Source organism: Phascolarctos cinereus, unplaced genomic scaffold (genome assembly GCF_003287225.1).
Source record: "Phascolarctos cinereus isolate Bilbo 61053 unplaced genomic scaffold, phaCin_HiC Scaffold_2;HRSCAF=192, whole genome shotgun sequence".
NCBI classification, from domain to species: domain Eukaryota; kingdom Metazoa; phylum Chordata; class Mammalia; order Diprotodontia; family Phascolarctidae; genus Phascolarctos; species Phascolarctos cinereus.
This window is the reverse complement of record NW_027555625.1, coordinates 345,161,311-345,175,542: the sequence shown is the minus strand read 5'-3', so window position 1 is coordinate 345,175,542 and position 14,232 is coordinate 345,161,311. Positions and strand designations below refer to the sequence as shown.

General features: G+C 42.4%; 1 protein-coding gene across 1 annotated transcript; it reads right to left on the bottom strand.

The window, feature by feature from the left end:
• Positions 1–3,728: 3,728 nt before the first annotated feature.
• Positions 3,729–12,612, bottom strand: TIFAB (TIFA inhibitor). Its single transcript, XM_020991112.2, has 2 exons — positions 12,415–12,612; positions 3,729–4,870 (listed from the first exon to the last, which is right to left on the bottom strand). The coding sequence occupies exon 2, from the start codon at positions 4,834–4,836 to the stop codon at positions 4,339–4,341; it is 498 nt and encodes a 165-aa protein (XP_020846771.1). The 5' UTR covers positions 4,837–4,870; positions 12,415–12,612; the 3' UTR covers positions 3,729–4,338.
• Between the last annotated feature and the right edge of the window lie 1,620 nt (positions 12,613–14,232).

The following is a 14,232-nucleotide window of genomic DNA, read 5'->3' as shown; positions in this document are numbered from 1 at the left end:
TATATCCAAACTTAAAGAGACCTTTTCTTATCTCCGTGAGATGGTGTTATCACCCACAGATGCCATTAATGTAGAAACTTTTTGCAGTCAGCAAAGAGTTCCTTTAGGCTAGGACTCCAGCTGTATTTAAGTTTGCTGCATTTAAATGTCAGGCTCATAAAGTGTACCTTTCAAAAAGGTTTTTATGCTTCACGTGCCATGTTAAGTAGCTCCTCCAAGTCTTTCTCTGACGCTTTATTGTAGGGTGGAGATAATTCTTGTGTTCTTAAAGACCACGTCAGTGAATGGTTAAGTTCTCCAAAGTTCTACCAAGTTGGAAACACTTCAGGACACCTACAGTGAACTGGATATCTGTCATTCGATACAAGATCTAGCTAAGCTTAGAAAGGCTCGTCAGTTGCTGGCCACAGCAACTGATAAAATTGTCTATTGAGGTGAGGAAGGGACCACGATCTGTGCTATTAGATCAGCTATTACCTATACTTAGGAAATGACTGTTTTGGCATGTTAAAACCTAGATCATTGGGTAAGAGGAAACCCAGAGAAACAATAACTATCTGACTATTGTTAGTCTGAAGTATAAGTGCCAGATAGTGTACCATTGTTATACCACATTTAGGGAGGCAGGACAATTGCCCTGAGGGACAAGAGGGCTATGTTGTTGTTCAGTTGACCCCATATGAGGTTTTCTTGGCAAAAATACTAGAGTGGTTTGCCATTTCCTTCTCCAGCTCATTTTACAGATGAAGAAACTGAGGCAAACAGGGTTAAGTGGCTTGCCCAGGGTCACACAGCTAGTAAGTGTCTGAGGACAGATTTAAACTCAGGAAGATGGGTCTTCCTGATTCCAAGTCTAGCACTCCATCCACTGTGCCACCTAGGTATACCACCTACTACCAGTGCCTCTAGCAAGGATATCAGCCTCTGGTTTCCTCTGAGGCTGCCTGCAAGCAGTTGATAAAAGTAAGGAGAGCCCAGGACTCCATTTGTGATGAAGACCAAAGGAGCCATGTGGCAGAACAATGTGACTTTGGGAAGTCTGGTTACCTGGGTGGCTTTCCAAGTGTGTATTTTCATATAAATTTTATGTGAAAATGGGAAATGTTTTAAATCGGGCTATGCTATGATATGCCTGAGATCATTGGTCAGACAGCACCAAGAAGGAGTGATGACTGTCCAGTGCCAAGGACAGCTGCATGAACCCTTTCCCCTTCTCTTGAATCTGGAGGTGTCAAAGGTCGCAGTCCTCTAGCAGTCAGGGGTCAAAGGTCATGGTGAGGGAGCTGGTCCCTAACTGATGGGGTGAAGAGGGCAGGTGAAAGATGCTTGGCATAGTGAAAACTGGAACCCCCATTTTTAGACTCTTCAACCATATAGACTGTAGTACCAGGTGCCAGCCATTCTACCAGGCACATGCACAGATGGACACAGACTGCCCAGAGCCCTGACTGTTACCCTCTGAGTACCTTGGACCAGTCAGGGATGCCTTTATACCAACTCTGTATCTTGTTACCCTTTTGGCCTGCCTTTTCTATTGTTCTTACCATCATGGGCATCCTACCATGAAGCCCCTGTGGGTGCAACATCCAAAGGATTGTGACCACCTTCAGTCTAGATAGTAATTCCTGGTAGTGACACTGGCCACCTTGCTTTTCCTCATACAGGACAATCCATCTCCTACTCCAAGCATTTTCACTGGCTATTGCCCATGCCTGGAATTCTCTACCCCCCCCCCCCGCCCCATCTCTGTCTCCTGGTTTCCCTGGCTTCCTTTAATGCCCAGCTAAAATCCCTTCTTCTATACAAAGCCCTTCCTTATCCCCTTTAATTCTAACTTATTATATAATTGCCTTTGTTGTTGCTAATGCCTTCCCTCTATTCACATTTTATCCTATATGTAGCTTGTTTGTGCACGGTTATTTGCATGTTGACCCCCCCCCCGTTGGACTCTCCCTTGAGGGCAGGAATGACTGAAACAATTGAACAAGCGACAAAAAGGACAAAAAGGCAATAATCGCCCTTGGACCGACTGATTGACTAGGGGTTATTGGGTGGGCCTCTGGTTATTGACAGGACACTGTTACAGATACAGAATGAATAGTAAAGAAATGGGACCTACCCTTCCAGCATTCCCTCCCTTCATGACAAATTTGTATCACATTTTTAAATTTAAAATTTACTAAGTAAATACTCCTGTGAGATAGGTGAGGCAATTATTATTCATACCAGACACAAGAGGCAACTAATGTTTATCTAGAGGTTAAGTGCATTGTCTATGGTCACAGGGCTGTTAAGCGGTAGGGTTGTGAATGCCACCCAGGCCTGCTGCCTCTCAAGGCCAGGCCCTTTCTGTTACATTATTCTGTCTCTGTCCTGTTTTCAACCTCAGCAAGACGTTTAGCACATTAAGCATGAACAGTGAAATCAAGAAGGGGCGGTAGTGGGAGAGAAAATAGTCAGCTTATTTCTAATGACTCGATTAGTTATTTTGCCTTTCACACCTGAGTCATGCCTCCTACAGCCGTGCTCCCTTAACCATCACTCAAATAGCCGAAGACCTGACACATCTAAGCATTGAGACAGAACCATTTAGGTGGGAAGAAGGCAATGATTAGGAAGCTCCAAATTCCTGGATAATGACAAGAAAGATGATGGAATGGCCCACCTCAAGGGAGAGTGGGGTCCCTTTTACTGGAAATCTTCAGGTTAAGGCATTGTGATTGCTTGTCAGATATTGTGCACAATCTCCCAGCTCCTATTTTTGCATGGCCTGGAATGCATTCCCTCCTCATGTCTGCCTTGATTCTCAAGCACCACAAGCACCCCCTCCATTATGAAGCTTTTAGTGATCCCATTCTTCTTCCCTATTGGTGCCTTCCATGCATCCAAATTGCTTTCTATTCATTTTGTGTATACCTAATATTGTGAATGTAATGTGAAGTTTTGAAGGGTGGGGCTTGTTTTGTTTTTACCTTTGAATATTCAAGTCCTCATCAATAGTAAATAGTCAATAAACATTTATTAAGCGCTTACCACAGTGTGCCAGGTGCTGTGTTAAACACTGAGGATACCAAAAAAAAAAAAAAAAAGGCAAAAGCTAATCCCACTCTTCAGGAAGCCCTAAATGTAAAGTAAACCACTTTGAATAGAGGTGCTTAATAGATACTTATCAAATAAATGATGTAGAAAGAGATCGAGCTAGATGGCTTCTGGTGTCCCTGTCAACTTTAAGTTCCTTGATTCTGTCACTAATTGACACCACTCACTGTCTTGTTTAATGTGACCTTGAGGAGATCACTTAGCCCTTCTGGGCCTCAGTTTCCTCATATGTAAAATGAGGGAGTTAGAAGACCTGACTTCTGATTTGCCTTCCCACTCTAGAACTTTGATTCTTTGATTTCTGTCTCTGACTTTTCAAAGGAAGAAATACATATGTGAAGGTCATGTATTACTGAAGCTGGGAGGGAGAATCTTTAGCCCAACACCCTCATTTATTAGATGAAGGAATTGAAGGGTCATACCCAAGGAGGGAGGGAGTTGGCTGCAATAACAGCTTAGAGGCCAGGTCTCTTATTTCCTAGTCCAGGGCTCTGTCTACCCATTAGGATTCAGCCTCTTCCGTGACCCTTAATGCCTTTTTTATTTCATTTCCATTCTTTCTCTGGATGATAACACAAGGGTACATTTGATACAGTTGAAGAGCAGAAAATTCTATTAAATATGCCAACTTAATGAAATACATAAATTTTTATTAAATACAGACTTTCATAAGCCTTAAGTGCATTTGAGGATTTAAAAGCCAAAGGTAACTTCATATCACCACAAACGTAATTGCTACGTATGTTGGTACATTCCTTCAGTAACTTACATCTACCACACTGGAGACAGAACACAAAATTAACAACATAAAATAACCCACATTTAAGCAAAAGGGTGATATAGGGAGGGAAAAATCAAACACCATATATGAAGACATGCTTACACATAGTTTCCCCCATCTTGGAGGCCCCATAGGGCCTTTAAAAATATATGAAGTTATACAGTTACCTTCCATAGATGTAACCATTTAAGACATTTTATTCCTGCTAGAATTAGCTCATTATTTGAGCTGGGCCAGCAGGCTGTGCCGTGTTAGACTCTAGGGAACTTGTTTTAATATCTTAAGATCTTGTAATCACCAAGGGAGTTCTTTTTACCCAGTGGGCTAGTGAAACTTACTGTCCTGAAACTCCCTTGTGGGTTATATTTCTATTTCTCCTCCTTTGTCCTGCTCTGCTGGGGAAAAGGTTGTCCTGAGATACTAAAAATTCAAGTCAAAACCCCCTCAAATGCTGGAGTTTAATTCAACTCCCTGGTCTCTTGTGGGGGCTCTGGGTCCTCTTGGATGTCTTCAAACTCATCTGTCTCTTCTGCTTTTGCCCTGTAAATCAGGGGTGAGCAGCTGAAATGCATACAGCAGGCAAACTTTTCTTTAGAAGCACCATCCTCAACATGAATAACCATCTGGACTCCAGAAAATATGACTTTGCTAACTGCTGTCAGTGGGACTCGCTCCAGGTATTTCAAGGTCAGTCCATTCACCCACACACTGCTGCTTCTGCTCAAGATCTTCAGACAGAATGTCAGACAGATATTTCCCTTCTCCAGATATGGCTCCAGGGATATATGGTGGCGAGAGACTCCAGGAAGCCTGAATTTGAGATGGGCGTTCTGGCCTCTCCCAATGACTAGATGGGTAGTGTCATGCTCCAGGTGATGAGGGATGTCTTCAAAGATGCCTTTGTCCTGGTTAGGGTGATAGAGGGCTATTTGAAGGACAGTCATTGATCTCTCCATGTATGTATAGAGAAGCTGAGACCCTGGAATGAGCCTGTGAAAGGACATAGCAATATGGATTTGAATAAGTGGATTGAGATATTCTAGTCCCGCAGATTTGCCTCCTTGTGTATGTATTAGGAAGAAATACACAGGCTTATGTGCTTCAAATGTTCTTGAATGCATTCTCTTAGCATTGCTTCAAGTGTCATCAAGCAAAATTCAACAGAACTATTTCATTGTCCATGGACAATGTAAGCCTGCTTAGTTCAATTGAATTCAATAAATAATTATTAGACTCCCGCTATGGGCCAGGCACCATGTCAGGTGCTGAGAGAACAACAAAGATGCTTCAGTGCCTGCCCTCCCTGAGTTTACATTCTACCAGTGGGAATGCAATGTGTACTGGTATTAAAGGTGAATAGAAGGAAGTAAATCAATGGCAGTGGTGGTCAGAAAAGGCCTCAGTAAGACTTGACACCTGACCTCTGCTTTGAATACAGCCAGGGGTTTTCTAAGACTGAGGTCAGTGTCAGAACAGAAGTTAGTAATGAAGTTAGAGGTCATCTAGTTCAACTCCTTCATTTTACAGGTGAGGAAACTGAGGCCCAGAGAGGGCCAGGAAGTAAAACCAGTTTCTTAAAATTCAAATCTTTCAGTTACGCCAAAAACCTTTTTTCAAAAAATTTATTTTTAGTTTTCAACCTTCACTTCCATAAGCTTTTGAGTTTTTATTTTCTTTCCCTCCCTTCTGACCTCCCTCCCCAAGATGGCACGCAATCTGGATAAGCTCTACATATACATTTCTATTAAACATATTTTCACATTATTCATGTTGTAAAGAAGAACTAGAACCAATAGGAGGAACCACAAGAAAGAAGAAACAAAACAAAACAGAAGAAAAAGAAAGCAAGTAGTATGCTTCGATCTACGTTCCAACTCCATAGTTCTTTCTCTGGATATGGATAGCTTTTTCCATTGTGTGTCTTTTGGGGTTGTCTTAGATCCTTGCATTGCTGAGAAGAGCTAAGTCTATCAAAGTTAGTCATTGCACAACATGGCTGTTACTGTGTACAATGTTCTCCTGGTTCTGCTCACTTTGTTCAGCATCAGTCCATGCTGATCAAAAGCTTTCACACTGGCCTTGGAATGCCATGGCAAGGCAAGGGACCCCCTCTGCTCCAGTTCTTGTTCTGCTATTAACTTACTTGGTGACTTTGGGCAAATCATTGAACTCCTATGGGCTTCATGATCCCTCCTGGCCCAACTTCATAGGGCAGTTGAGATGGAATAATTCACTCAATGCCAAGAAAGCTGAACAAGAGGAACCCTCAGACTAGGTGCTAGTATAGTTTGCTTTTTAGAGTTAGTTTTCAGGTTTCTTGTTCTTCTGTGCTATTTATAGTCAACTTGGTGGCATGATGAACGGAGCACTGGGACCAGAGTCAGGAAGACCTGAAGTTCTAATTTGACCTTAGACACTTACTAGCCACGTGATCCTGGACAAGTCACTTTACCTTTACTTGCCTCATTTCCGTAACTGAAAATGGGGTTAATAATAGCATCTATGACCCAGGATTGTCATGAGGATCAGATGAGATAATATTTGTAAAGCACTTAGCAAAGTGCCTGGCATATATCCTGATTACCCTCCTTTGGAGAAACTGAAGCTTGTTCATGACCTTCCTAAAATATGGTGCCCAGTAACTGAATTGCAGATGTGGTCTGGCCAGAGCAGAGGACAACAAAACTATCATCTCCTTTGGCTCATCATCACATGAGCTTTTCTGGCTGCCAGATCGCTATGTTGATAGCTTGCTAGAAGCCCCAACCTACTTCCACAAGAGCTATTGTCTAAACATGCCTCCTCTAACTCTGTATCTGTGTCCTTGATGGGACATTCATTCCTACATCTTATTAGATCCATTCCATGACTTTAGCCTGTCAAGATTTTTTTGGATCTAGACTTTGTATCCAGCATGGCTCTATTCCAACTTTCTTTCACCCACAAAGTTGATAATTGTTCTAGCTTCAGCCAAGTCATTGATAAAATAGATAAGGCTGGAAAGTACCTTGGAAAGCAATGATTTCTATAAGTCACAGAATATAAGTGACTTGCTAGTGAAAGAATAAGACTGGAAGCCTCATCTCTAGGTCTCTCCCAAGGGCAGAGCAATCTTTTTTAATTTTATTTTATTTTTTAGTGAGGCAATTGGGGTTAAGTGACTTGCCCAGAGTCACACAGCTAGGAAGTATTATATGTCTGAGGTTGAATTTGAACTCAGGTCCTCCTGACTCCAGGGCAGGTACTAGCTGCCCCCTAGGGCAATCTTTATTGACCAGTTGTCCTGTGGGAAAAGTGGCTGCCATTGCTACTTTTAGTGCCCTTTGACCCTTCTGAGTCTTCCTTGACCTCTAGATTGCCAAGGGTGGTGTTAGTGTAAAGAAGAAGGTTTCCCTCAAGAAATGAGATCTCCCCAATCCTTAGACCTAGCTACTTCTCTTTCTGATTCACAGCTCCCCTCCTCTTTCCTGCCCACCAGATCACCAAGTCTCCCTCTGTGACAAGCCCAGGGTGCAGGCTCCATCAGGCCTATTCCTTGTAAGCATTAGGTGAGATATTTGTAAATTGCTTACTACAGTGCCTGGCACATCATAGGTGCTTAATAAATACTTGCTTCCTTCCTTCCAGTACAATGAGGGGGCTGGATTAGATGGCCTGTATATCTATGATCCTGTAACTTCTAAGGCTTCTTAGAATTGTGACATTTCAAGATCTGATGAATGAATGATTTGACCTGGAAACCACCAAAGATTTCTTTTAGGTGAGCTTTTCAATGCCCTCCTAAAAAGACTTCCTGTTAAAGAGCAATTCATATACTGAGAAGCTTAATTCTTAAGTTAATTCTTAATTAATTCTTAAATTAAAAAAAATTATCCAACACTTCCATGAAGTTGGCACTTCATAGATGGCCCTAAACTTGTCTCCTGCTTTCCTGCTGCGGTGCTATGGAAGGTCACAGGATAATAGGATCTTATCTCTAAAGCTAGAAGGGACACTACGGACGAGGAAAAAAAGAGATGAAATGCTCATAGTATCTTTTTCGTTCCAAATGTAATCAGTGCTTACTTCTCCCTAAACTCAAGTAACCTGATGTTTAACTTAAGTAACTGAATTTTCTGATGAAAATCTGGCTCAGTTCAACAAACGTTTCTTAAGCACCTGACATTAATAAGGCTGTGCTGGGCATAGTAGAAAGGAAAAAAATGGCCAGTGAAGACCACTGTGCCTTATCTCATACCACTCAAATATCTTCCCTCATTATCTCACATGAAGAAGTGTCCCTTTGCTTTGCTAAGACAGGTAACCTCTAGTAGCTGGGTGGTACAGTGGAGAGTACTGGACCTGGAGTCAGGAAGACCTGAGTTCAAATCCAGCCTCAAACACCATCTGTGTGACCCTGGGCAAGTCACTTAACCTTTGTTTGCCTTGATTTCTTTAACTATAAAATGGAGATACATAGGGTTGTTGAGAGGATAAAGTGAATTAATATTCGCAAAGTGCTTTGCAAACCTTAAAGCAATGTATAAATGCTATTATTATTAAGACAAATCTCTCTACACGTACCTTTAATCCTATTCTATCTTGAATTCTTGAATAGATTGCACCCTCTATGACCCCCACTCTCTCACTAATCTTCAGTCTCTCCCTGTGTACTGCTCATGTCTCCCATCCTTACAAAAACCCTCAGTTGATCTGAATATTCCTGCTAGCTATCGTCCAATAATTCTCCTCCCCACTTCATCGCTAAGCAACTTAAGGAAGCTGTCTACATTAAATTCCTCTCCTTTTCCTCTCTTTTTAACTCTCTTCACTCTGTCTGACCTCATTCTCTGAAGCTGCTCTCTCCAAAGCCCTGGATCATCTCTTAATCTCCAAACCTAATAATCTTTTCGCAGTCCTCTTCATTCTTGGCCTCTCTGCATGCTCTCGCAGTCAATCACTGTCTTCTCCCATCTCTAGGTTTTTGTGACTCGACTCCTTCCTGGTTTTCCTTCTACCTGTCTGACTGCTCCTTCCTAGACTCCTTTGCTGGATCTTCATCCAGGTCATGCCCATTAACCATGGGTGTCCCCCACAGGCTCTGTTCTTGGCCCTCTTTTCTTCTCCCTCTATTCTGTTTCACTTTGTGCTGTCACCAGCTCCCATGGATTCTATTATCTTTATGCTGAGATTCTCAGATCTTCTTATCTAGCCCTGATCTCTCTTCCAACCTCTAGTTTCACATCTCCAACTGTCTACTGGACCTATCAAACTGAATATGTCCAAAACTGAACTAATTATCTTTCCCCTAAAACCTTCCCATCTTTCTAGGTTTTCCGTTACTATTGATGACACCACCATCTTCTAGTTACACAGGCTCAAAATTGCAGTGTTATTTTCAACTCCTCATTTTCACCCCCATATCCAATCTGTTGCCAAGTCCCAAAATTTTAACTTATACCACTTCTGTCATATATATCCCCTTCTCTCCTCTAAAACAGTCACCACCCTAATATAAGTTGTCAGCATTTTGTGCCTGGACTATTTCAATTGCCTTCTGGTTGTCCTCCCTGCCTCAAGTCTCTCCCTACTCCAGCTTACCAAAGTGATCTTCCTAAAGCTCAGGTCTGACAGTTTCTTCTACTTCTACTCAATAAACCTCAAAGGTTTCCTATTACTTCCATAATAAGACATAAAATCCACAACCTGGCCCCTTCCTACCTTTCCAGTCTTCTTAGACTTGACTCTTCCACATACTCTATGATCTAGTAACAGTGACTTCCTTGTGGTTCCTTGAACATGGCACTATATCTCCTGACTTTTTTCACTGGTTGTGCTTCACATCTGGATTGCTCTCCCTCCTAAGCCACTGCCTGGAAATCTGTCCCTCCTCAGCTACTTCCTGGAATGCTCTCACTCCTAAGTTACACCATCAGGCTTTCCTGGCTCCCTTCGAGTCTCAGTGCAAATCCTACCTTCTTCAAGAGGCATTTCCCTGTCCCCATCAATGCTAGTGCCTTGCCTCTGAGCTAACCTCCAATTGTTCCTATTTGCTTATTTTCTCCCCCATTAGAATGTGAGCTCCTTGAAGGGACATGGGCAGGGACTACACACACACACAAACACAGCCTTTGTATCCCTAGTGCTTAGCACAGGGCTAGCTTGGAGCATAGTAAGTACTGAATAAATGCTTCTTGACATAACTATATCCAGTAAGCTACTGAAAAGGTCTCTATGTTTCAATGCTACTGGCTGAAGAGCATTCTAAAATTTAAGTCTACTTTTCCTACTAACCTTTTTTTTCATGCTTCAGAAGGCCCTTGCAGACCATCAATTATTATCAGGGGATACAGGTAGTGATCTCTGCTCTTATGTCCCTATGTAGAAAATGTATCTATAGGAAAAGAGTAGGGAAGGACCTTACAAATAATTTGATACAGCTCCTTCACTTGACAAATGAAGAAGCAGGAGCTACAGAAGTTCAGTGACTTGCGTTAGGAAATAATTCATGGAGGCTGGATTTGAACATAGCTCCTCTAATTCAAATCCAGTGCTCCTAGATACACTGACCCTCAAATTTCTTTGTTAAAACAAACAAAAACTCTTTAATATTAATTTGCTTCCTTGCACTTTGGTCTAGTCTCTTCAAAGAGCAGTGCATAAAGAAAACTGATTACTTAAACATAGTGATGATAAACCTGGAAAGGTTATGCTCTCCAGGGGTGGGGAAACCTGTGGCCTTGAGGCCACATGTGGCCTTCTCGGGCCTTGGGTGTGGCCTGGCCTTTTGACTGAGTCCAAGTTTTACAGAACAAATTCTTTTATTAAGAGGATTTGTTCTGTGAAGTTTGGATTCAATCAAAGGGTCCCACTTGAGGACCTAGAGGGCCTGTCCTCCCTGGAGGTCTTCAAGCAAAGGCCAGATTACTGGGCTTTATTAAAATGATTAATTATTAAAATTACATATTCCTAACTATACTTGTTAGGTATTCTGTAGAAGGGATTCTTATTCAGGTACGGATCCAGTCAGGCAGGAAACAGGCATTTATTTAGCATTTGCTATGAGGATACAAGGAAAACTAAAAACAGTCCCTGCCCTCAAGAAGCTCACATTCTAATGAAGGAGACAATATATACATAACTAAGTATATACAAAGTGTATAGAAGGTAGTCTGAGAGTGAAAGGTACTAGTAGCTGGGGAGACCAGGAAAGGCCTCCTGTAGAAGGTGGGATTGGAGCTGAGTCTTGAAAGGAAGTCAGAAACACTTGGAGGCAGAGTTGAGGAGGTAGAGCATTCCAGGAATGAGGAATAGCCAGAGATAAGAGATGTTAGTGTCATGTGCAAGGAGCAGCAGGTGGACTAAAGTGTGAGAAGGCTGGAAAGATAGGAAGGAGCCAGGTCGCGACGAAATTTAAATGCCAAACAAAGGATTTCATAGTTGATGCTGTAAGCGATAGGGAGTTACTAAAGTTTATTCATAAGAAGATGACATGATCAGACCTCTACTTTAGTAAAACCGCTTTGGTTACTTGAGGTACAAATTGGACCAGAGTGGATCTGTTTAACCCTGTAGCCTTGCCTTCATTAATTAGTGGACAAAGAATGGTACAGAATCAGAATTTCCTTTTAAATACAATACTTGGAGTAATAATAATAACCTCTTATACATGTCAAATACTTTACAATTTTCAAAGCATTTTTTATACATGCTTCATTTTGCCTTTGTAACATCTCTGTGAGGCAAGCCATATTAAGTTATTGCTAGTGTAACATGAGTGAGTTATTAATGAAACATAGCTAGACCTGTCACCACCCATGTCACCACCTCTGGATACTCTACAACCCGTCAATGTCCTTCCTAAACTATAGTTCACAGAATTGAACGCAATACCCCAGATGTGACCAGACCAAAGCAGAAGACAAGGGCTCTCTTGCCTTCTCCTCCTGGGCATTATGCCTGTCAATGCAACACCCTTCCCCCCTTTTTTGGCAGCCAAAACATCCTACTGCTTCCTATTTAGCCTGCAGCTCAGTCATACTTCCCCCCTACATACACACCAATGTTTTTTCACATAAACAAATATTTAGCCGTGTCTTATTAAGACAAGAAGAGAAAAAGACGCTACTTTGAAATCTTTGTTTCTATGTGTGTTTCAGCGAATAACTCGAAGAAACATGCCTTTGAGTTAGAAACAAGTCTTTCTGGCTTAGTTGCTACATATTTGGGGTATACTTTCAAGACTCAGCTCCAATCCCACCTTCTACAGGAGGCCTTTCCTGGTCCCCCCAGCTACTAGTACCTTTCACTCTCAGACTACCTTCTATATACTTTGTATGTCCTCAGTTATGTATACATTGTCTCTTCCATTAGAATGTGAGCTTCTTGAGGGCAGGAACTGTTTTTTAATTTTCCTTGTATCCTCAGAGCAAATGCTAAATAAATGTCTGTTTCCTGACTGACTGGATCCGTACCTGATTAAGAATCCCTTCTACAGTATACTTAGAGTATCTTTCCACAACCCAGTCCCAGGCCAGTGTGTTGACTTAATTTACCTTGCTGTCGAAGCTACATCTGGGGTGTCAGAGTCTCTGATTGGAAGCAGTAGTTGATCTTGTTACAGGTCTCTGTTTTGTTTGGCTCCTCTGGCCCAGGAAACTATTTCAGCAGTCTCTCATTCAACATTCTCTTCTAGTTTCCCTTGAGGAAAGAGAATTAAAACTACCCACCTCCTCCTTTGCAGAAGTGCAACTGTATTGTTGGTGAGGTTGGGAAATTCCTGCAACGACTTCACAAAAGGGTATAAAATCTGCTGCTTCAGCCAGTCTCTGGATTTCAAAGGTTGGCAATGCCGTAAAGGGATATTTCTTCCTATGGCTAGTTCTGTCCCTATCTCAAATGCCTCCTCTCCAAAGGCCTAGAGAATTGGGGAAAGTACTTTAGAAAATAGATCCAAATTGTAAAGTCAACAAAAGGTTTGTTTTTGTAGCTTCCTCTCCCACTATCCTTATACTGGACAGCATCCCCACAGGGGTGCCCCAAGGCCACATGTGGTCCTCTAGGTCCTCAAATGCAACCTTTGACTGAATCCAGACTTGTCCTGTGAAGTCTAGATCCGGTCGAAGGGCTGCACTTCAGGGCCACATGCGGCCCCAAGACCACAGGTTCACCACCCCTGCGCCTAGGATCTAGCCCGATCCCTCTCCTCCCCTCCGACATCTACCCATTCTGTGCCCTATTCCCTCAGTTCCCTGATCACAACTAATATAAAAATCTGTCAGTGCCCTTCTTGGGTAATGTATATTTTGATAATGGTTTCTGGAATAATAATAATAATAATGATAATAAAAGCTAACATTTATATAGCATTTACAATGTGCCAGGATTGTGCTAAGTGCTTTATAATTGTTATTTCATTTGATACTCATGACGATCTTTGGTAAATTAGGCACAACATATTTTACAGATGAGGAAACTGAGGCAAACAGAACTCAGGTGGACTGCCCCAAGGTAACACAGCTATTAAGTGTCTGAGGTCAAATTTAAATTCAGATCTTCCTGAATCCAGGCCCAGCACTCAATCTCACTGCACCACCTAATTGCCCCTCTGGGAACAGTATCCTTAAAGGAATGAATCTATTCATCTCTTTCAGGCCTGTGGCTGACACATGGGAAAGAGATTTGGGGTCAGTTTTTCAATGTCCATAAGTCTCATGATCCATATCCCAGCTTTTGGATGTCTATAAGTCCCATGATCTATATCCCTTACTTTCAAGTTTAGCTCAAGCCTCAGTGTCTAAATGAAGCCTCCCCTGACCATACCAGCCCCTGCTGATCCCTCCTCTCCTCTGAACTCCGTTGAGGCAGCATGGCCTACAGACAGGCCTGTCCTTGACCATATGTATATCCTGTTACTGAAGGATCAGATACATGCAAACTGAGAATGGAGCTTCACCCCAGAAGCTGCCTGTGCTTGGAGGTCCCTGAGTTGAAAGCCTGAGTCGGTTTCTTACTGTCTCAACCCCAAACCCTGAACTTCCTCAGGGGCAGGGCCCAGGACTGTTTCTGCTTGTTCTCCCAGACTAAGAGCTCCCATAAGGACAAGGACCATGTCCTTTTCCCTGCCTCTCCCACAGCCTAGCCAAATACAGGGCTGGGCCCACAGTAATCATTCAGGAAAGACTTGTTGGTTTGAATCAGCTGAGCATCAGCCAGGATCCGGCCTCTTAACAACAGACTGGAGGAATATTTGACTTCTTTCCTAATCAGAACACATTCCTGAGCTTCAGCAGAACTGCCCTGCCTTCCCATCCCACCTGACTGCCTCTAAGGCATACTCAGGAACTGTTGTTTTGGGAGCAAGTTAGATCTGA